The 24,478-nt window shown below is 48.1% G+C and overlaps 1 protein-coding gene across 2 annotated transcripts in view; it reads left to right on the plus strand.

Annotated features, from left to right (window-relative positions):
• The window catches only part of LOC142557487 (sodium- and chloride-dependent glycine transporter 1-like), a 30,224-nt gene extending 7,282 nt beyond the window's left edge, over nt 1–22,942 (plus strand). The window contains exons 6-16 of one of the 2 annotated variants that reach the window (XM_075669375.1): nt 877–1,009; nt 3,839–3,976; nt 5,457–5,560; nt 8,059–8,183; nt 9,359–9,471; nt 10,812–10,940; nt 13,137–13,236; nt 14,452–14,552; nt 15,333–15,491; nt 18,541–18,681; nt 21,011–22,942. In XM_075669375.1, coding sequence (XP_075525490.1) covers nt 877–1,009; nt 3,839–3,976; nt 5,457–5,560; nt 8,059–8,183; nt 9,359–9,471; nt 10,812–10,940; nt 13,137–13,236; nt 14,452–14,552; nt 15,333–15,491; nt 18,541–18,681; nt 21,011–22,312 — 2,545 coding nt within the window. In that variant the 3' untranslated portion in view covers nt 22,313–22,942. The remainder of the gene's footprint in view (nt 1–876; nt 1,010–3,838; nt 3,977–5,456; nt 5,561–8,058; nt 8,184–9,358; nt 9,472–10,811; nt 10,941–13,136; nt 13,237–14,451; nt 14,553–15,332; nt 15,492–18,540; nt 18,682–21,010) is intronic. The other variant, XM_075669376.1, reaches the window with a different exon arrangement.
• Nucleotides 22,943–24,478: the final 1,536 nt, after the last annotated feature.

Genomic DNA, 24,478 nt, shown 5'->3' on the forward strand with positions numbered 1-24,478 from the left:
ACTTACTCGACGATTGGTCGGTGCGACTGAGAATCCTGCGGGCCTGAACTGTACACGTTGTGGGTGCCGAAAGTCGCGATTTGTTCTCGCCTCTTGTTTCATAGAGCTTGCAAGCTTGTATAGCGTTTGGATTGCGTTAGCGTATTCAAGTGTTAACGCATCATTTTTTTTGTATAGTGCAACCGCATTGTTGTTGTATGAATGGAACCGGCTCCTGACTGACGTGGCAAATGCCGCGACTTTTTTTCGAACTGCCCATGTTTCAGAATGCTTGCAAGGTTGGCATTTATCTTGGGTTACTGTATTGAAGTGCTAATGCATTATTTTTATTGTATTGATGTGGTCAAAGCGCTATTGTATAGATGTAATAATGCATTTTTACTTTTGCTATTGTATTCACCACCCCTAGCTAGGTCAAATACTGGGCTGAAGTATCTTCCAGTAAGTAAGTCAATAAATAAATACAGACAGAATCTGTTTGATGGTGTTGCTACTGCCGTAAGTAAATTCCGTGGTGGAAGGTGTTGGCTTCTACTCTGGCAGGTACTGCAAGGCAAGCAATGTCGGAAGGTGCTATTTTGACCTCAATGTGTGACCACATAGCAGCAAAGAAACAGCAACGATTGAGGGCTGTTACGGGCAGTTTTCAGGGCACTGGACTGTAGACTCGAGATTGTAGCGGCTCACTCACACTAGTCCGACCCGACACCGATTTCGGTCTGTCGACTGTCGGCGACAGCGTTTTTTTTTCTTCGTGTCGGCGTCTGTGTCACATTGTACCGCATCACATTGTGTCGCATCAATCTGCCGACCGTCGGCAGATTGATGCCGACCGTTGGTGTGTACGCACTTACCGCGTATGGTTACTGCTCGCAGCCGTCACATTCTGGGCCTGAGCGAGAGCGTCAGCATGAGTGGCAACTTCCGCATCGACATACTCGTCTGCATCGGCATCTGCTGGATTGTCTTCTACTTGATCGCCTCCAGGGGCATACGCCTCTCCAGGAAGGTGCGCCCCCAATACGCGCCTAGACAGTATAGTCATGTGAAACTATCGATAAATGGACTATCGATAGTTTGACAGCTTTTTTTTTTTAACTATTGATAGAGTAAGAAGAAGACTACGGATACTATAGTATTAGCCATATCGCTAGTATTACGATATTTCGCTATGAAACTATTGACAGTGATATTGACAGTATTCCGATGGTTCGCTATTGGCAGTGTGATCGATAGCTTCGCAATTCTTGGCTAGTGATACAAATCAATAAGCGGCTCCACAGATGAAGTGGAGCCGCTTATTCTTCTATTATTGTGGAATAGAAGTTAGATAAACAGGGATATAGAGTGCCTGGCTGGCCAACGGTGCGAGAAGTGGACCTATCTTTGTCGCCTTTCACAAAGATAGGCCCGCCTATCGAAACGTTGGCCAGCCTTTCGGTACTTTGTCCCTGTTTATCCAACTTCTATCTCACAGTTGGCTAGAAATATAGCCAACTGTGAGATAGAATTTTGCGATAGCTAACCATAAGTATAACACTCAGCTTTTGCAATTGAAAAAGGGGAAACGTCGCCAACTTTATGTGGCAGTGTTTGCGTGCTGTACGTCTCATGACTTTACGCGACCGATAGTTTTCGTACTATCGATAGTATACTACAGATATTAATGCTGTGGTCTCGACAGTACTATCGATAGTGCGCTGTCGATGGTATACTCTTGTTAGTTTTTGTACTGTAGATAACTTCAGAATGACTAAATGATTGATAATATCGAAGTGCGATAGTCCTGCACTGCTGCTAGGCAGACTTATGGCCGCTATAGCATGTAGGAAATCCTTTAGGTCGCTATTAAGTCCGTTATTACCACTTTGTCTCAAGAAAGTGTTGCATTATGCACTTTTTTTGTTCGCAGCTCAGTTACTGTGTGTTGATCTGGGCACAACAATACATTTCAAAATTACACTACGTTATTCACATTGAAAAAAGAAAAGTACTACGAATGCTTGAGGAATGTCATGGTCGCCCGCACCTGAGCACGCTTCCGCTATTCTTGAAACATTCTATAAGGAAAGTGCAAGAACGCCCCTGTTCCGTGCATTTAGTGGACGTTAGAGATTCCCAGGGTGTTCGGAATTTCCATACTCCTCTACTGCGGCGTGCCTCATAATCATATCCGGGTTTTGGCTCGTAAAACCCCAGAATTTATTTATTTATTCTTTACGGAAAAACGATGAATATGTAAGGTGTGCCGCGTCTCGAGTTCTAGATCATGAAATTAGTACGAAGCATTATCACGCAGATCAAACTTAACAGAAATTTTTATTTATTTATTTATTTATTTATTTATTTATTTGTTTATTTATTTATATAAATGAACGAGAAGAAAGGAAGCCGAAGGGCGCGGTTTTAATTAGTCATATCATAGGAAGCCAACAAGCAACGACACAAAGGACAGCAAAGGGGGAGATTAACTGCAGTTCTTATTTCGAATAAAAAAAACGATAAATAAATGGAAATGAAAGTGGATGAAGAAACAACTGGCCGCAGGTGGGATACGAACCCACGTCTTGGCACTACGCGTGCTATACGCGACGTGTACAACATCGGCCAGCCCATTTTTTCGCGGCGCCAGTTAACCGCGCTATATTCGGAGGCTCAAAATCTTAATGCACCCGCCGTGGTTGCTCAGTGGCTATGGTGTTGGGCTGCTGAGCACGAGGTGGCGGGATCGAATCCTGGCCACGGCGGCCGCATTTCGATGGGGGCGAAATGCGAAAACACCCGTGTACTTCGATTTAAATGCACGTTAAAGAACTCCAGGTGGTCAAAATTACCGGAGTCCTCCACTACGCCGTGCCTCATAATCGGAAAGTGGTTTTGGCACGTAAAACCCCATAATTTTAATATCCTAATGCATAATTAACATAGACCGTATTTCAGTCGTTTACTTTGCCTCGTGAAATAGGCGCCCAGACACCTTTGCAGGGTTCGCCCGTACTATATATATATATATATATATATATATATATATATATATATATATATATATATATATATATATATATATATATACATGTCGCCACCAATCTTGTGGGACCCTCGTCTGTATATTTGTGATGTTCTACTTACTTTGTTTTGGAATTAATAAATCTGAATCTGAATCTGAAATGCGCTGTCGTGTGGCATTCGTTTCACACACAGGCCGTCCAAGCTTAGAGGATAAAATACCTGCAACGAAATTTCGGGCCGCGTAAGAACCATAGTTTCAGAGAGTGAGGCATTGGGCCGCCTCTGCGCGAAAAGTTTCATTTGAAATACGCATTGATGGAGCACAAACGCAAGCGAAAGTATAGGTTCTTGATACCGAAATTGAAAAAAAAAGAATGCTGTTACCGCTTGCATAAGTGAGGCGTGACTCTGAACGCGTCGCTCCATGACATGACCTCTATAGTGTCTCTAGAGGTAATTCCTAGGGGCACTAGGTATGACAGCCGGTGTTCTAGTTTTGCCCACACCAATGACCTGCGAGATTGGGCGCCCCCCCCCCCCCCACGGCATGTTGGAAAACCCAGGAGGCCATGTACTGAGACTTGCGTCATTTCCGCTAATCACCAGGCGCACGCATCGTCGGTAAGGTCTCTACGTCGTCTGCTTCGTCGTCTGCTTAAAGGCTGCTAATAACAAAATTAGACGATTACCACTCTTCAGCTTTGCCGCGATTGCTTTGGTAGTGTACCATTATTAATGTTATTACCAACTTAGCGAAAGCGAAATTTCGTTGCAAGGGGCCTTCACCTGTTACCCCATGCACACGGTGCCTGGTTCTGCGGCTGCGCAGGTCGTCTACGTGACGTCACTCGTGTCGTACGCGCTACTGTCGGTTCTCCTGTTGCGCGGACTGGTGCGGTTGCCAGGAGCTGACTTCGGCATCCACTACATGCTCAAGCCGGAGTGGAGCAAGCTGCTCAACATCAGGGTTTGCATACCTCGGACTCGCTTTTTTTTTGTGTGTGTTCGTACGAATATGCGTACCATAGTTTGGCCTAACCTGCTGCATACGTCGCCAGGGGAAGTCGAATAAGATGGGCAATACGGATGCGTGTCAGCTGAATTCGCGAAGCAGGTAACAACCGGAAGAAACAAATCACGCTGCTGACTATATCAACTGTATATAATTCAGGGCGAAGCGTGGGCATATCTATCAAAGGGTATAGGGGGTGTTAGGAGGGACTATCAATATATCAGCTTGCCGGTATTCGCAAAACGTCTTTGTTAACTTTTCTTTTCGTTAATCCTAAATTTCCAAGGACAGGAACCTGGAAGTTTGTACGATCTTGTGTTTAGCTAAACAGCGCGAAATCGTAAGAAAACGCGAGACAAGAGGTCCTATATAGACAAGACAAGTTGTATGCAACTTCGAACTTGTGTCTTGAACTTGAGTGTATACATTCACATTTTATACACAAGTTCGAAGTTAGCACTCGTATGGTGTTCTGGTCTCATGTTTTAGTATTGTTTCTGCTCTGTTCAGTCATCCATGAACTTCAGTCTTTCGACGGTGCACAATCAATCAATCAATCAATCAATCAATCAATCAATCAATCAATCAATCAATCAATCAATCAATCAATCAATCAATCAATCAATCAATCAGTCGATCGATCGATCAAAGCCCTTACTATCAGCTTATCACTTAACCCTCTACAAAACTAGTTGGACCGATAGCCCAAAGACCGAATTGTCTCGTCAATGCAAGAACATATATTAATTTCAGTTTAAGTTCGTTTCAGTTTCACCTTCCCTGCTCGTTTAAAATATTCGTTTTATGCTCATTTGGAAAACAGACAAATATACGACAAATGAAAATGAAATCAGGGAAAACCGGCGGCTAAAGGTGCTTGTCTGCAGTTGACTACGTCCCTGCCCTCGATATTTTCTACACTCGAGCAACAACGGTTACATAGTACCATCCTGTCGCAAAATTAAAAAGTCAACGAAATATCAATTTTTGATCCACTCTAGCCGAATCAATCTAAACCTCTCGACAAGAAATACATAAACAACAAACAGGAAATGCATTTATCAAGAGGTAGACGGAGTTCTTCAGGATATCGTATAACTAAACAACATTCTATAAGCAATTACGCAAGGAACACCCGCTAACCGTTTGTTGTGTGAACTTAAATACACAAAAAAAAATTGAGCCTGGCACAAAAGAAGGAAGTGCCAAGTTTTTTGTTACCTAAGCCCTGGCAAAAATGGCGAGAGGACGATTGGTTTACTAACAGATCTCTATAAAGTAGCTTTATTAAATGACTCGGGGACTTTGCTTGCTGAATCTCAGTTTCAACATTTCTGTTATCGTTCAAAAATGCAGGGATCAAGAAGTTGTGGCTCTGTCTGCCATAATTTGTCTCTATTTCTGGCAATAGATAATGACACACTCGACCGCGCAGGTGTGGTACGAAGCTATGCGGCACAGCCTCCTGAGCGGCGGAGTCTCCACGGGCGTCATCATCAACGTGGGCAGCTTCAACCAGTTCTCCAGCGGGACCTACACGTGAGCGCAGTGCATTCCGGGAAGGGGGGCGCTAGTGAGCGGTGTGCGCTAGAGTTACTGTATATGTAGTTACTCTAGTGTGCACAGGTTTTCACCGCGCTCTGAAGAGTCTATTTATGCAGTCTGCAGAAGTTATTATACGTATATAGCTGGAAGCATGCACTTTACAGACACAACGTATAGATCATCATACCTTGCTGGTGAAGCAATGCACTGACACGGACGCAGAGAAGACACACTAGACGACACCCGCGGCGAGTGTCGTCTTGTGTGTCTTCTCTGCGTCCGTGTCAGTGCGCTGCTTCACCTGCAAGCTATGATGATCAATCACCAACTAGCCCAACTTTCCACATTACTTAACAATGTATAGATTCACTTTGGACTTTTTATTGATTACAAAGTCAATAAACTTTTATTAAACAGTCTGTAGGAAGTATATAAACACATTTTCTTAAATGTCCACACTTTACAGACACCATGTGGACTGGCTTTAAACTTTTCGTTGACTACAGTTTATATAAACCTTCTCCAAACAACACGTGTTGTAGTCTGCAGACCAGAGTAGGCCAAAGGGGGCAGACGTTTTAACGGTCGCCAGTAAAGGAGCAGACGAAGATGCTTCAATCGGCATGCCAGAGCCTGAGCTTTTTTGAAGACTAGAAGTCGGCTGTCTGTGGCACGTGAGAATATATAGTCATAAAGACATGGCTACATAAGAAGGCTTAGCGGTTTATAAGGACTCTGCAGACACACTATAAAATGTCTGCATTCGTTCTTGGAAGGGCTTGCATTTCTGAAGCACACACCAAGAAATCAACACATCGCTCTGTGACTCCACTTTAGAATTCCAGAAGGGCATTCAAGCAATGCCGGAGCGCCTGCTGTTTCTGAATTTTCACATTCTTGGTCTAATAAAATAAATCCTTAGCTCGGGCAACTCCACTTTCCATTTTAATTTTATGCATGAGCGTGAAGCTTAGGGACGCTTTTATAAAGGCGACTACAATGAATCGATTAAGGTGTTTTATTGAAACATGCATTTTAAAGTATCATAATGTAGCAAAACGAACAGACTTGTTTGCTAGTACCATTAACATACTGTGTCGGTCAGCCTAGGATATGCAAAGGAATAGTACATCGCTATATCGCACATCGCCACGCATAGCATTGCACCTCTGTAATGGAAAGGTTCATAAACAAATAACAACTGCACAATGTAGAATTAAAAAAGAAAAGCCTCATGTCTGCTCTGTGCCCCTACTGCCGCGTGCATCAATTTCGACTGTGCACCTGTGCATTTGCCGTGTAAGAAAGACCTTCCGCAGGGGAAGCTTTCTATAGGTATTTAAGGATGCCTGTATACTTCCCTGAACAAAGGCATACGTTGACCACGGATTTTAGGATAAAGCCGATTTCCTTCTTCGCCTATATATGCACGCAAATTGAAATTGTGAGACTGCATTTTAGCCTTTGGCATTGCGAATTTTTCCATTGCACACGTCACTTGCAGTTTGTGCGTCTGAGTTACGAAGTAATTAAGCTTTTCGGGCGAGCCTGTAGTCCGTGTACTTTTGTTCATGGCTACATGCGTAGCAATGAGCAAGTGTCACGTCAATTTTTTTGTGTGCAGTTTTCTAGTATATACGTTTTGTTCGTTTCTCTGACGTTCACTATTGTTATGAGTGCTCTTGTGTGGCATTAAGCACATACGTTGTTTGATTATATTCTCTTTTTTCGATATACTCGTTTATAGCAACATTCCTGTTATTCCGCTCCATTCTCTCTATTATTATAATCTTCTCCGTGGCTGTGGAGCAGTCCAGGTGTCCGCCGATAAGCGGGACGGTTAATATATATCCGGCCGCCTCTCCCTTTCGTCGCCAGTTGATTGCGCTTCAAATAAAATCAAAATCTTTATCTTCAACACCGAAATGTCGCGGAGACACAGTCAGAAAGCCACAAATCGGCTTGACAATGGCTTTTCCCGGAGTGCAAGGCAGGTGAAAAAAACAACAACTAGTAAACATATATAGATACAGGCATGTAAACGTGCGCAAGTCAACAGAAACATACGAACCGATTACTTCAGGATACCCGAAAACAAGCGCGAATCGTAATTTACGCATGTTTCCGCATGCGGCACAAGACTCGCTCCACAGATAACCTGCAATGCACCAACCAAGATATAAATATCAAGAGCATACACATTGAAATTCAGTCAACCAGCAACGTGCAGTTGACACTTCACTACAACCAGTGTTTACCACAGTGACTCCAAACGCCAACAACGACGTCATTTCGAGCCGGAGCCCACAAGGGCTGTAATCGCGGCGAACAAACGCCGTGTAATGCCGCGTTCAGACTACGTGCGCTAAGTACGGATCGCTCGCACGGATCGCAAGCGCAGACGCAAAAAGCGCAGCTAGCTTGTTCACACTACTGTTGCACTGAGCGGAAAACATTCGCAACCAGGCCTGGGCGTAACCTGTCCTTCGCAGCGTGGTCGCTGGCGTGGCCCTGGCCGAGGTGCTGCTGGGCCTCGTCAGCGGCGCCGTCGTCTTCTCGGTGCTGGGCAGTCTGTCCGAGCGGCTGGACACGCCCATCGAGGACCTCGCACGTCACGGTCAGTTCGAACCCCAGATTACGCTTTCTTTCTTTCTTTTTTTTTAATGTGTAATGGGGTGTGCGGCTGACGACCATCGTGTTCACAAGAATAGGGGAGGGTAACATTGCGCCGTGCGATTGAAGCTAAACGAGTCGGCCCAACACGTGATCGTCACGTCGGAGCGCGCGGTGGGTTTTAGTGCTGCCGCTCTGAAGGCAGAGCTAGCTACGGCGGCACAGCGGTGCGCGTCGATTAAAGAAAAATTACCGGAACCACACATTCTTGGCCAGTTTAAGCTGGGTCTTAGAAGTCACGTGTTCACCTGACACTGCGAGGGGGGAAAAATGAAGGGAAGGGCTTCTCGGAGAGTTCGTTTGCCGAGGCTGGCTTCGTGAGGTATAATGCTCCCCTCCTAGTTTATTTTCTTCCGCCATGTTCAGAAGCAGGTGTCGGTTCTAAGCTTCTCGTCGACGACTTAAATATGACGATAATGATGATTTCAAATGCCATCCCCTTTTAATCGGCGGGGGGACAAATAATCACCTACATCCTTTGTGAGATATTTATGTGCTACCATATCGCAATCTAAAATCAAGAAGGGGGCCGACAGATGGACTAGCACACTGTGATATAAAAGTTACAAACAGAGATACTGCCGAGGATGACAAGACCGCCTTCGACGAAGATAGGCTCACCTATCGAAACGTAGAGCAGCCTTTCTGAGACACATTATCGCTCTTTGCAACTTTTATACCACAATATCGTAATCTCGTACTCTGGTTATTATCTAGTCCAGCTACCTGCGTCTGTTATTATCCCGTCCCAATGTCTTTTCTGTTGTATCCCCACCAATACTCTAAAGACTATCTTGCCTATCTTCACCGATGACCAGCTAACGTCGCCCATCAGTTTTAAAACCCAGCGCTTCTGGAAGCTCGACGGTTTCTACGGTTCTCTCTGGCTGTATGTCTTCGCATTCTGTTACAATCAATTGAAAAAATAAATGAGCGCGAACTGAAGTCGAAGACAGGCATATGAGCACAAGGCACGCACGACGGTATACAAGCTCAGTCATTCCGGGCCTGTCCCATCGTGCGTGTGTGTGTGTGTCTCCAGAGTTCTTCTCTTGCCCCTAGCTGCTCAGACACATGGGCGGTTCACCCTTAACCGCACGTGACCGGTCGTTCTCGCAGGCATGAGTCTGTTCTTCCTGTCGTTCACCGAGGCGGTCGCCGACATCGACTTCGCGTACGTGTGGAGCGCCGGCTTCTTCAGCGCCTTCGTCCTCTGCGCGCTCGACTCGAACGTGAGCAGGCTCTCAGACTTTCCATTTGCTCGCTTGTTTTGCATTTATAAGCTAGCTTGAATGTCGCACCACGAGCGCAACTAGCGCACGACGCCACTGCATATATATATATATATATATATATATATATATATATATATATATATATATATATATATATATATATATATATATATATGTGTGTGTGTGTGTGTGTGTGTGTGTGTGTGTGTGTGTGCGGGGGGGGGCGGATGTTTAGGATATTTTCGTCTGGATTTACATAAGGACAGCCCAAGCCAACGTCTATACAACGGGACTCAATTGTGTTTGCTAGCTAGGGGCCTGTCTTCGCCAGGTCTGTCTCCGGCCTGGCCTTGACGAATAAGCGAGGGCAACGCCAGACTAAGACAAGGCAAGCTCCAGCTGAGAAGGCTGCCCTCGTTCGTCCACTGTTGATCGAACATAAATTGGAGTGCTTGTGGCCTATGAAAAAGGCTGGACGCTACGAGTCCCAGGATTTGGTTTTGTGAGCGTTTAAGTACTGGGAGAAGATGCACCATTTAACCGGTCACTATAGCTTGATTCACATCAACTCGACACGAGCGGGTCGACTCTGAAGTCGAGCTAACCCTATAGCCCAATCCGACTGCGTTTGTATCAGGTCGTTTACATGTACCCGACAGAACCGGGTCGAGTCCGCTCGTCAAGCTGGAATCGGCTTGTTCAGTCCATGTAAACGCTAGCCGGTCGGGTTCAACGAGCGTCGAGTCGGGTCGAGTCGGCCCGACTGAATGGGGTAGGTTGACCTAGCCCGACCGGTTTGCATGCGTGCGTGTGAACGCGGACGGGCCGGGCCGTGCCAGCACTGAGACGCGTGGGACCACTGCAATACTGCGATTTATGCGCCGGCAGCGGGAACGGTATCGGGACAACGCAAATACAGGCAGTGCGCAGTGCAACCCAACTGTAAGACCCAGGAAATAGAGCTGTTGCAGATGGGCTGCGGGAACCGGAAGTCCAGTTCGAACGCGTTGATGTCTCGCTGTTGACGTCGTCGTTCAGACTCGTCAGAATCAACTTCACGTAAACGCGGTCACGTGGAGCTCAGTCGGCCTGATTCCTGACTTGACCCGTTCGCGTGGGGTTCACGTAAACGTAGCCTATATATGTGCATTGCCAAGCGGGTCAAGTCAACCCGCTCCTGGTATAGGCGGGTTGACCGACCGCTCCTCGACGCCGCTCACTCCGTCCAATCCGCTAGCGTTTACGTAAACGCGACGATCGGTTTTCGGCCCGACGAGCCGACTCGACCTGACTTTATCGGGTTCATGTAGAGGTCGCTGGTGTCGACTCAATCGCAGAGCCTCATGGTGGAGTCGGTGCTGACGCCGCTCAGTGACGAGTTTACCTGCGTGCGCGCCCGAAGACCCCGGACGGCCTTCGCCTACAGCCTCATCGCGTTCTTCGCCTCCATGCCACTGGCGATGCAGGTAAGAACAGACGACACCGTTTCGCGGCAAATAACCGTCTGTTCGGCGTTTCCGGAGATGAGGGCTTCGAACTTTACGTTCAACATACGCCAGAGCGTGGCCTCCGAGACCGGGCAGCGCGCTCGGTGACGCTGCTCCATCTCGGAGGCCATGACGAGAGAAAATGAGAGGTCCGTTTTACGGTAAACGCGTCATTGGCATTGAATACTATGTATCATCAACATTTATCCTGCTTTATTAAAAAAGAGAAATAGCGGTGCCTCGCATGTGGCCTAACATAGATAGATATCTATTCATAAACTGTTACTCTGCTGGCATGAATTGAAAACGTAGGGTGCTATTAGCGGTCGGAATTTGAACGAGAGGCAGGTTCAGAGGCTGATTTATACCTAAAGTGATCAACTGGAGTCCAACAAGGGCTGTCTCTGATTGGAGCCAACGTTTCGGAAAGCACATTTGTCTTCGTCAAGGAGATCTAAAAAAAAAAAAAAGCTGCTGGAGTGGAAGTCGCCGATACCGGCTTATGGGCTCGAGCATAACCTCCTGTAGCTCGGGTGAAGCCGGCGACGGCCATCTTGCGGCGGGCAAGAAGCGGCCTGCCTAGAGCTTCACAGCGCTGTTCGCCGACAATGCCAGTGGTTTTTATATTGCTTAACGGATTTTCAAGTTCTATTGCAACGCTGTGGGCTATGAGGCGAGCCATATTGGAGGCCTCCGGATCGCAGATATCCGAGTACGGGACATTTTTTCATTTTATCGGCATCAATACGCAACAGCCGCAAAATAGAAAAAAAATCACGCTATAATTAGCGTTTATTCACCTTCTTTTATGCAGTGTGGAAACTGATCGATTATGAAAGGTGTCAGAACAAAAAGAAAACAATTAAACACTGAAAATGTAGCATGAGAAATAGCGGTACACGCAACAAACATAACTATTCATTGTTATCTTCATTATCATCAGGCGTTGCCGGTGCTTTTAGCATCCTCATTGCACGGAGGGTCTCGGAGCTTTGGTGGCGGCCGTTTTCTTTTACCCTGAAATGTAAAATTTTCCTTTATTCTAGAACGAGGCAATGCTAATCTTCATACTTATTTAAATTAGAAGGAAAAACGCCAACATGTCAACTGCCTGTACGTCAACTTTCCTAAAAAGTACCCGAGCGCGCTAGCACCCTTTTGGGATCCACACAGCACCGCGCACGGCGAGATACGACGATCCGAAACACGTAAAACACGTAAGCTGCGGCGACTGGCGTAATTTTGCCCCCCGCAAGATGGCGACGCGGTGGCTTCACTTGACGCGTGCTCCCATCACTCCAGCAGTTTTTCTTTAACCTCCTTGGGTCTTCGTCAGAGCCATCGCTACTAGGTCAGAGCAACATTATTTTGGTGAAGTGAACTTCCCTCTTCGAAACATTGACTCTAGAGTGATAATGCCCTCCGCAATATGGCGACGCGGCAGTTTCACTTGACGCATGCTCCCATCACTCCAGTAGTTTTCCTTTAACCCCCTTGGTCTTCGTCAGAGCAACATTGACGAAGTGAACTTCCCTATTCGAAGCGCTGACGCTAGCTTGAAGTACCTTGTTCGATCCCTGTCGATCATTAGCGATGCACGACTTAATGAGACTCTTCCCATAAGAAAAGGGCGAACGGCCTTGTAAGCAAGCATGATCCTTCCTTGTACCATCGATAGCAGTAGTAGCGATAACAGTATTGTTGCCTTGCAAAACGCGTGCGCCATGACGCGGGTTCAATTTCCCAGCTCTCTATAATAATAGTTTGACATGGGTTACACCGTAAATGAGCTTTTGAAAAAGAATAGGTGATCAGAGCTCAACAATATTATCCTATAGCAGAATTCGGCTGCTCCGGCATTCGATTTATATAAATGTCAAGATGAATAGAGAAAGCATGCGCGTACATGCTATATATACATTCACAGATATTATACAGATATGCATACCTTTGTGCATTTCCAGCAGTGTTATTCCGAGCACTTTGCTTAGCAGAAAGGATTTGACAATGTAACGGTATTATATATTAAACCAATAGTTACACATTAAACATGTCAGGTGTCAATTACGTCCCCATGCCAACCAAAGAGCCGGCGCAAAATGTTGCGAACGCATACAACGGAAAAGTGATGTCAACTCTTCTTTTCATTTTCTTCCTTTTTTTTTTCATTGGCAGAACGGTGTTTACCTGGCCTTCCTTCTTGACACGTACGTACGGGGCATGCTGATACCGATAATCGCCTTCGTGGAAATCTGCGTCATTGTTATATTTTACGGTGAGCAACGCCTTCACGGGACGTTTACTTGCATTCTTCCTCCCGCGAATACAATAACACCTATTCCACTGTGAAATCGAAATGTCTCTTTTGGCGGATTGCCTGTTTAGGTGGCGTAATCAGGAAGCTGCAGGTAGCCTCAGGTCATGCGCTTTCCTTGTCTTTCTTTAGTACTAAAAAAAAATGAGCATAGGGAACGACAGTTCACAATTCATGTAGAACGCACAATGCAGATCGTTTTTTAATTAGCCCGTTCATAAACTTGTTGCCGTTTACGGAGTACCGGAGCACAGAAAAACTTTGACGATATACACGGTATACCGGAAGTGCTGGTAGCGCGCCATCTTGTGACGCAGCACGCGAGGCAATACTGCTGACGCGCAGGGGAGACAGCGCCCTGGCGGCTACCAGGTATCTCAGAACGCTGGCGTGGTGAAGAGCGCCGTCAGGTTGTGCTGCAGGCTTCGCATCTCGACGGTGCACGAGAATGGGCCGAAGGAACGCCATCGGCGTTTGTAGCTCGAACTCTACTGCTTAGAGAAAGAAAAACATGTATGTCTACTGTGTGTTCCCGCTCAGACCGCTGTATACGGACCACGGTGACGTCGTGACGGCGCTGGAACGCGAACAGCAGAGAAAGTAGTCTTGGCTCCATTGCAGAGCCGATGTGGAGCGTTGACGGCGCGTCCACTTGGCTTCGCCGTTTTTCTTTTTCTTTTTTTTTTTGCAGCCAATCGCACTGCGCGCCTCCGGAGACGTAACCATTCCACACGCGGGTCGCGCGCATGCGCCGTCGATACCAGAACAGCACGACGGCGACGACAGCAACAAAGGCGGCGCGGGCGCGCCTTGAGTGTTCGTACAATTGCTATCACAGTAAAAAGTAAAAAAAAAACATCCTCAATACGCTAATGGTTGTGGCGGCCAACGCCTTTCCATCAGCATATAGGCAGAAAATAGCGATTACAGTTACAAGTCCTCCGAGATCTTTTCGCGCATGCTTCCTTTCGCACGCGCCTCCATATCTTGGAGACTATACTTTCGCCGGCGTCACAAGATGACGCCACCGCGAAGCCACTGTGCCGGTGGCGTCTCTCTCTTGTGTCTCGGATTTCGTAAACTCTAAGACTATAGTCTTCGGGTAAGCTTTCACATGCCACGTGAGAACTCCTGTACTTTTTTACGCTATTTTGTGTGTGCGTCTGTGTGTTTCAGGAGTGACAAGGCTGGGATTAGACTACGAGTTCGCGACGGGACGTCGCCAGTGCTGCTACCTGGATCTCTGCCTGCGCGTGTTTGCACCCGGCGCTCTCTGCGTGCGTTTCCTCAGCGACTCTGCACCTAATTGCTTAACTCACGCCATCAAAAATTCTGACGCTGCCCTCGCAGGAGAGAGAACAGAGAACATTGAGCGCGGAATATAGAAGACGCAAACTCGGAAGCTACAACCATAAGGGCTGCTAACCTATATGGCTACTACCCGAGGATTATTTGCGCAAGACGCGCCCATATGCCACGCAGTCAATTTCCTTCCGTCCGTTTGTCCTATCAGCACAACGTCGTAATACACATGGAAATATGCATAGGTCCCAAGGTTACAAACCGCAGCCGAGACTTGTATCAATGCTACAAAAATAAAGTAATACAGCGAACAGACAAAGAATTGCATGAAGTTGATGCACCTTTGATCGCGGCTAAAGATACGATCGAACAGATACGATAACGCCCATGGGTCCCTGTCCAGGGGCGGCTTGCACGAACATTTCATAACGAAAATAATAACGAATAATAACGCCGTTCTTAAATGTTCCATTGACAACGCATAGTCCGCACAACAACGCGTTGTTAAATTCGTTACTATCTTCGTTATTAAATGTTCGTGCAAGCCGCCCCTGGACACGGACCCATGGGCGTTATCGTATCTGTTCTATCGTATCTTCAGACGCGATCAAAGGTGCATCAACTTCATGCAATTCTTTGTCTGTTCGCGCTGTATTACTTTTTTTGAGAGGCCTCCGCGTTTCCTTTGAGCGCTGAGATTTCGGGAACACGTGCAGCGAGTTGACACGCGGTGTCGCCACTTGCGCGCCTCGCAGTTCACGATGCTGTTCTCCCTGTTCGGCAAGCAGCGGGACCTGTACTTCGAGAACTACAAGTACCCGGTGGCCGCCAAGATGATCGGCTGGTGCGTCGCCGCCTTTGGGCTGCTGCAGATCCCCCTCTTCGCGTACGCCGAGCTCTACGCCGCCCACTTCGTAAGACAACCTCCCCCTTCGATTCCCGCTCCGCATATAGCGAAGTCGACGCCACATATAGAGTCACCAATAGCGTAACGATTCTATAAGAGCGTCTCCCACGAAAACTAGATCACACTTCCTGTATCTGCCCCCGAGCTCCCAAACACGTACTACACACTCTGAATTACACCCTTTGGGGTGTAAAACACTTGGGTGTAAATTACACCATCTGGGGTGTCATTTAGAGTGTGTAGTACGTGTTTGGGAATTTGAATGTAATTGCAACCAAATGGTGTAAATTACACCCTTTGGGGTGTATATTTGCCACACAGCGATAAGCGTCATCTGTCTTGTCCGCATTTCCTTTCTTTAACGCTGCGAGCCCGGTACTTCCCAGTAACGAACGGCATGCGCGTTATCAGCGTGGCATAGCATTCCCGACGGGAAAGTAGCGGGCGCGGCGTTTTCCAGAAAGGAAACGCAAGCAAGGCAGATGACGATTATTGTTGTGTGGCAGAGATACACTCCAAAGGGTGTACCTTTGTCTAAGAGTGCAGATCCCTAGAGGGATGCCGACGTCGAAAGTATAGTACGCCTCTGCCGTGACGTCAAACGAATCGCGTTTTACAATTTGTTCTCAATGATTTTCCTTCTTTTCCTATATGTCTCTTGCACACGGGGTTCTACGATCCATGGTAGATTTACCTTGGGACACGTTAACTCAATCGACGCATCAACTCCTTTTTGCGGGTGTCGGTTAATGCACCCGACAGTAGCACGAGACTATAAAGGAAGTGCAATACGTGGTCTCCTCAAAAAATAAAGAAAGAAAAGAGGAAGGAAGAAGAAGAAGGCTGCAGAGTTGAACAAAAATTTGTTCTGGGTGAAGGGGGGGTTGGGGCGGGGGATCTAACACGGGGCCAACGCCTTTCCGGGGCGGCGGCTCCACTACTGACCGGGACGAATTTCTTTTCAACTACGAAGCGTTTATACAGCACTATATAATTTTGTATAGTACTATCTTTGTGTGACATCATTGATCTTATTAGCGCTTGCTCCGGGCAACTTTTGTCACTAAAGATATCATCGCGTTGGAAGGAAAATGTAGACAAAGACGCACATCTCTGATGGGTTGCCAATCTAGATGTGCGAAGGTTAGTGACTTAGCGTAACTATATTAGCGATTACTGACCAATATGACGGCAGGTGTGGTTGCGGCGCAAGATAATAAAGGGACACTGCACGAAATTCTGAATCAGCTTTATGCTGATTAAATCATGAGGTTTTACATGGCAGAACCATGATTTGATTATGAGGCACGCCGTAGTGGGGGACTCCGGATGAATTTTTACCACTTGCAGTTCTTTAACACGCACCTAAACCCATATACACGGGTGTTTTTTTTTTAAATTTATTTCGTCCCCATCGAAATGCGGCCGCCGTGACCGGGATTTCATACCGAGACCTCGTGCTTAGCAGCGCAACGCCAAGGCCACTGAATAACCACGGCGGGTTTTATGCTAGTCAATCACTGATATAAATTTTTTTTCGTTAATTTCGCAGTAAGGGTTTAAGAAAGAAAATAAAGGCCGAATTGTTTCTTCTTGTAACTTCGCGCCGAAGCTCCATCGCCGGAACGTCAGTGTGACGTCACAGATTTCAAGATACTTTTCTCGCATTTGAGCCGTCGTGGCCAAATAAAATTTTATTTAAACTTGCTAAATTCAGTCTTTGGCTATTACAGCGTATGATGTAGTCTATTATTAACAATAAAGAAACGATAACTTTAGTTATCTTTTCATTCTTTGTTATTTATTAGATAGCTATAGTTATCGTAGTCAATGACGTCACGAAGAGCTGTTGCGGGAATTCGACGGTGGCGTCGCCACCGGTCCTTCATTCCGGCGTCTTTTCTAGATTGCCGAGTATCCCTCTCCTCACGGTAAGGGTGGCTCTTCTGGTGTTGCGTAGAAAGGTAGTTTGCTAACACAGCTGAAATTATATTTTTTTCTCTTCCGTCTGCCTTAATAAAAGTTGACAGTCACTCTAGCATGGTGCTAAAGAGGATAAAGGCGAAAGCCTGCGCGCCCACGAGATCGACATTCATTAAACTGCTTGACATTCTCATTCGAATGCATTGTTTACTTGCTCTTACTTGTTTTCTCCCACCAAACGTCACGGGTTCGAGTGTCTTAATTAACTGTGCCTTAATTAACACTAAAGGTCGTGGGTTCGAGTGCCTTAATTCGCCTTAACACCAAAGGTCGTGGGTTCGAGTCCCCCCAACGGTCGCGGGTGGCACCACCAATTTTGGACGCCATTGATGTTTGGTGACATTACGCCGGACGGTCAGTTTTTTCGATAACGCCACACAACAGATTTTTCCACCCGCGAGGCACTTAAGGCTTTCATCTCAAATGGGGGAATGTATGACTTTTGATTTCATTTGGTAACAATAACTGTTTTCCCGTCACGTAAATGGAAGTTGATTACACGTACAAAATACTACCATATTACCAGTTGCAAAACCGATTTAAGGAAGCACTTTGGCCGTCCCATGAGAGTTCTTGAGTGTGTGTCCCTTGTGCTTTTCTGCTCGCGCGCCTTACCCGCCGCTGTTGGTCAGTGGATGTGGCGTAACGCTGCTAGTGTCGCGGGTTCGATCCCCAGCCTCCGCATTGCGATGAAGGCGGAATACAAAAAAAAAAAGAAAAACGTTCGCGTACAGTGCTTTGGATACACGTTAAAGAATATACCGGGTGGTCAAAATTACTGCAGACTCCTGCACCTCATAATCAACTGTGCAGTTTCGGGACGTTATCCCTTACAACATTTTTTTTTTGCAGTCTATAGAATATCTGTAGATATTTGCCTTTAAATTCTATAGTATTTCAGTGGACATAATTAATAGACTAGTGTATAGACGGTATACGGACCTATGGCCTTACAGTATTATAGACCATTGGCCGTAAGATATTTATACACAGATGTCCATACTTAGAAGAATATTTGCATAGACCAGCCTAAACCCCACAATTAATTAGTTGACTCTTCCGACATGGCGCAGAATTTCGGCGCAGTTTGCCGACCGAAACCGATATGGGGCCCCGACAACCCGGAACTCTTCCAGGGGTACCTGGAGTTTCTGGAAAAGCACGGTGGCATCAAATCGCCGTTGACGTCGTCTCCGCCGAGTGTCGTCACCAGGGTGCGGGAGCTTGCGCTGAAATGACACTTTCTCACAAAACGCAGAAGCAAACGCGTGTTGTCAGGAATATGGAGATTTGATGACGTCAAACACGTGAACGAATAGCAGGTGTCTCGGGTTTCTGAGTCAACGCTTCGACAGGAGGAAGCGTGCGTTTGTCGATGCGACAAGTTTCTCAGCTACTTTCATACTCAGTCTGAAATCGATAACTGAACGATATGTCGTGTGGGTGGGAAGTACACTTATAGGAACCGAACAAAACAATGTTAATCGAAATGATGTAAAAAAAAAAGGGGGGGTTGACGTTTCGCCTTCCGCACGGAATTGTTGTTCACTAAACTAAAATGCTGAAAACGTAGATCTTAAGTGCGTTTCAGTAAGCTGTTCAGGCATCGGTCGTAGGAATGCAGACTGCCGTTTTCTGAGTAGTCGAGGATTACACGGTATTGCCGCGCCATCCAGTTGTTTTCCCCTAGCGACACTCGAACCCTGACAACAGTTGATATCGCGCTGCCTATGCGATTACGTATACGTCGGCGAAACATTTTTTTTTTTTTGTAGAGGCGCCTAAAGGAGCAGATGAACGATGTATGTAAAAAGGTTGAAACTCGCCCACATCAAGCAGCAGAAGCTTGATGTGGGCGAGTTGTTCTTTTAGTCCGCGTCTTCGTAGCGCTCTTTTCATCAAGTTGTTTGCAATGCAACACCGAACACGCAGACACCACGCAGCGCGATATCGATTGGGGTGAGGCTTGTATTGTCGCCAGGAAAAAGAACTGGATGCAGTGGCAACACATGAGGCCTTTGACCATACTGACAAAAACAAAGGCAGAAAATATAGGCTTGATCAGGATGACGGCAATCTGCCGCCTTCCTCACGCAAGGTATCTGAACAGATTACTGAAACGAGCTCGACGTTTCGAGTATTTTAGTTTAACCCGCCGTAACGTTAACAGCGCCACATTGGTCGGCGTTCTGAGTTTCTTTTTTTTTTCTAACATGAAAATAAGTCAACTTACCGTTATGGCGACTGATATATGACTGGAAGCGTTCAAACGGAGAGGCTAGTTATATAGACTAGTTATGACAGTGCAGGTATGTGCTGCATTTTTTCAAGTAAGTAGGTTGGCAAAAAAATAAAAAATAACCATAATAACGGCAGTGAGCTGTCACAAAACGTCGTACATAAATTCGGTAATCTTAGCCCCCTGGTCGAGACATTGGCTCCCGGCTGATCACTCACTGTTGGTCAGTTTTCACCAAGTGAAGCGTTCGTCCACGCCACAGCAGCTCACCAAAGGCGTGGGTTAGTAGCTGCTTGCTCGAAATATCGTAGTGCCTACTTTTTTGTCACTTGTCACCTAGCAAAACATTGTTAATTCTTAGATAAATTAAAACGCTGGTCCCAGTTCTATACAATGAGCTCCAGCGGAACCGTTAACTTGAGCCTTTGGAATCGTTTGGAAACTCCTATGTAGTATAAGCGTTAAATAGCAGCGGTCGTCTGCTACAGCCAGAATTTCGTTAGTCCCCGACGTGTCACCTACGTGACTTCGGTCAAAGTATGATCGTAACACCCTACGTGCCACCCACATCAATCAATCAATCAATCAATCAATCAATCAATCAATCAATCAATCAATCAATCAATCAATCAATCAATCAATCAATCAATCAATCAATCAATCAAAAGTAAAACTTTATGATTAGGAAACGTTGATACAGAAATATTTGGACCAATAGCCTAAATGGCTAGTGATTGGTACAATACAAAACTGATTAGCAATCTTGTACAAGCTGTTCCTGGTAATAAATACAGGTAATTGCTATACATAGGATGATCAAAGTATAATCGTAACACCTTAAGTGCCACCCACACGACTTCGGTCAAAGGATGACCGTAAAAATTTTTTAAAGACACATGTTTTCGTACTCGCCATTGTGGCGTGTGAAAGAGTTGACAGACGCGTTGCCCGCTTTGCGTGCACTGATCGAATCTGCGCTCAGCACGCCGCGAATGCGCGATGCGATGCAAAGAATATTGAACGCTGTGAAACTACATCTTGAAATTTGAAAAGTGAGTGAACGAATGAAATCTTCGCCACTTTACTAGCGTATGTTGGAGGACCGACACGATGAAAGTCTCACTTATTTACACATCGGTTGTTCTTGGGTGTTTTCCTATGTCCAGTTCGTTCCGCACTAACGCTATGTCAGTATGCCCACGAACGAGAACCAGTGGCGCGGCATCCTATCCGTCAGTTCTTCTGTACAGAGAACTTGCCTTTGTCAACCTTTACGGTAACACCCCCTCCCCCTTTTCCGCCAGGCAAGCCACTTTAGCACCACGACCACCTTGGGGAAGTCGACCGGCGACGCCGTGCCGAAGCGAGCGGCTAAAGCCGGCGGCGTTCGAATCGCGCTGCCCGAGGACGGGGCGCCCGACGAAGACAGCAAGCGCGACGCACGCGCCTTCCGCAAGGCTGCCATCCGTCGCATGTCGATGGCGACGGGCCGCACCCCCAACGAGCTGAAGCGAATGGAGGTGTTGCTCAAGCTTCGCAGGTCGACCATGTCCGAGAGCGCGATTTCGGACGCCACGGAGCTGGAATCGAAGCCGAAGATTCGGCCGTTCGAGCCGCCGGACACTGCCGAGCGAGAACCGACGCCGGCGTCAACAGCGAAGCAAGTCCGGCGGGGATCACTGAGCCAAGACTCTCTCGGCTTCGCTGTCCCACCGCACGCCCAGGGCGCATCCGGAAGCGCGATCGGCGCGGCGACGTCTCCGGGAGCGACGCGAGAAGGTCGGGACGGCCACGCCGACGGTCACGCCAAGCGTCGGGCAAAAGGTCACATCACCATCAGCTCGCCCGCCGGGGAGTCCGAGGGCAGCGTAAAGAAGACGGCCTCGCCGCACGCGCGGCGTCTGAGCACCGTCCTCGGCCCACCCGTGCTGGGCTACAGCGACGTCCTGCGGCGACCCAGCATCAAGGTCACGCTTCTCGAGTCCGTGGCGGACTCCGGGCCCGAGATGGAGAAGCAGGCGGCGGAGCAGGTCAAGAGGGCCGTCAGAGACTTCCGGCGGAAGTCCATCGCCGCCGCGCGCACGCTCAGCGCCGCCGGGCTGCCCGGCGCTGCTTCTTCCAGGATGTCCATCAGCGGGGGTCCCGGCTTCGGATTTCAGCCTCTCGGAGGACCACCGCGCCGCTCCGTTAGCGAAGAGTACCTCCCGCCGGGTTCGGCTCTTTCGCGACCTTCCATCAGCGCATCTCCGTACATGGCGGCTCCGCGCCGGTCCGTGAGCCGGGGAAGTGTCGCGTACGGTCCTCTTCCTCCTCGGCGCTCCAGCAGCGCTGGACCGTCACCCGGCGGATTCCATCCGGAGCTCGGCGTTCCGCGCGTGTCCGTGAGTGGCGGCTTCCCTGCGCAACCGTTGGCCACTCCCAGGGGTTCTGTCGGCGGGGGCCCCGCGTCGGTCCCGCCGTTCGACCGCCGGTCCTCGACGCGCCCCTCTGTCAGCGGGGCCAGCAGCCCTCCCGGGGACTCGCGCTCGCCGTTCAGCCCCGAAGAACTGGCTCGGCTGCGGGCGATCGCCCACATGTCGGCGTTGTCGAGCCCCGACAACGAGTGACCGGTCGAGACGAACGGCGCAGCGTATTGTTGCCGTTTACATTCGGCTGCGCATCTTCGTGTCATGGCCGGGCCTGGACGGGCCTGGACGGGCCGCACGCTGGTCGCAGAACCATTGTTCTACGTTCACATTATTTGTGTTTGCCGAAAGGGGTGCGAACAAAAACAACAACAAAATGATAATAGCCATCACTTATGCTGACTAGACGAGATTCCTGGACAACTTTTCTCTTACACTTTCTTTATCACGATCTCATTGTGAATCTGTCAATTCGGTCGCCGCGGTAGCTCGCTGGCTGTGGCGTTCGGTCGCTGAGCACGAGGACCCGCGTTCGACTCCCGACCGCGGCATTCCGATGGAGACGGTATGCAAGAACGCTCGTGCACCGTGTAAATTGGGCATGCACCCTAAGCAACGCCTGCAGGTAGTCAAAATAATACCGAGCCATCCACTACCGTGTCCCTCTAAACCCACTGTGTCCCTAGTTTTAGTAAACCAAAGCTGATATTTTTTTTCATTTTGTTAGCTGCTTCATGGGCCACTCTGTTGTGTTTAGTTCTTGCAACATTGTGCGGGACAGACCACGGATGCGTATAACACGTGTTTGTTTGATAGCGGGTAAATTTGTTTCATAAAGGCTGCACGGCGTGAACAACACCTTCCCCGCCAATAAAGTACCACATACGTAAGCTCTTGTAACAAATACGAGCCTTTTCACCGCTATTACAAGAAAACTGTGTTTCTTAAACGCGGAAGACACTCGCGCGGCGGGATCAGCAAGGCTATCAGGAATACGCTGGATCAGTTGTTTTGTCACAGACATCACCGTATACCTGCGATAGTGGGTGGCAAGACAGCGGCCACGAAGGCCAGCAAGCACGCGCAGCAGCTAAGCCCAGTGGGGGGGGGGGGGGGGGGGGGAGAGATACGGACCGCATGCCGGCTTCTGAGAGCGAGGGCGACATGACGTTGCGGCGGTGCCCTCTGACATTACGCAACACTTGGAGCGCTAATGCGGCAGCAGGAGGCGTAGAGAGAGAGAGATTGTGTGTGTGTGTGTGGTGAATTTTAATGAGGACCAGCAGTTTAGTCGGCTGGGCCTAGGCTTCCCACGATGGGACGTCGAGGTCTTGCCTCTTCGCCGCTTCATAGGCCCCAGAGCTGGTCGTCGATATGGGAGCTGCGCATGGCGGCTTGCCATCTCGACGAGAGGGTCACGGGATTAAGGTGTGGGTATTCATGTTTGCACTCCCATAGCATGTGGGGGAGTGTTGCTGATTGAGTTTTACAGATCTTGCACCTGTGGCTTGGGTAGATGTCGTGGTATATATGATGTGATAGCGTGTGAGGGAGCGGTATGTATTGGTCTGTAACAGGCGAAGGGTGGTTGCCTGTGCTCTGTTTAACTTGCGGTGAGGAGTGGGGAAAGTTCTTCTTTCGAGGAAAAATGACTTCACAAGGCCGTTGTATCTTGTAAGGCGGTCGCGTCCTGGCGGATGCACCTGCACCGTCTCCGGCACGGTTGACTAGTCCTCGTGCTACGGAGAGTGTAACCTCGTTGAGGTTGGTGAGGTGCGGGTGGACATCGCCGGCGTGTGCTGGGATCCAGACGAGGGTGATTTGATTTTCAGGCGAATGCGGGGCTTGTTGTAAGATACGGAGTGATTGTTGAGAAATACGACCCTTGATGTAGTTGTTTGCTGTGCGAGAACCGCTCAGTATGGTGTCACAGGCTGGGTTAAGAGTGGCCAGGGCGATGGCCACTTCCTCGGCCGTCTCGGCATTTAGGTAATGATGCTGGCAGCATGTTGGAGCAAGCCACCTGCTGTGGTAACCGCCGCAAAGCAACGTCCATCTTGGTATTCAGCTGCGTCGATGAAGGTGACGCCCGCGGTGTTGGCATAAGCTTTGATGAGGGAGGCAGCTCGTGCCTTCCTGCATGCGTTCTTTGTTGTGGTCTGGGTGCATGTTTTGAGGAATAATAGGGTCGGCCTGTATCCATTGATGAATGTCGCGTGGTATTGGGTGTTTGTCTCCAGGTTGGTCGTGGCAGGTGATGTCAAGCTTGGTTAGAATGCTGCGGCCCGTTTCTGCGAGGGTAAGCCGTTCCAGTTGGGATCGACGTTGCGCTTCGATTCACTCGTCTAGCGTGTTGTGGATACCTAA

The sequence above is a fragment of the Dermacentor variabilis genome, chromosome 9 (genome assembly GCF_050947875.1).
Source record: "Dermacentor variabilis isolate Ectoservices chromosome 9, ASM5094787v1, whole genome shotgun sequence".
In the NCBI taxonomy this organism is placed as follows: domain Eukaryota; kingdom Metazoa; phylum Arthropoda; class Arachnida; order Ixodida; family Ixodidae; genus Dermacentor; species Dermacentor variabilis.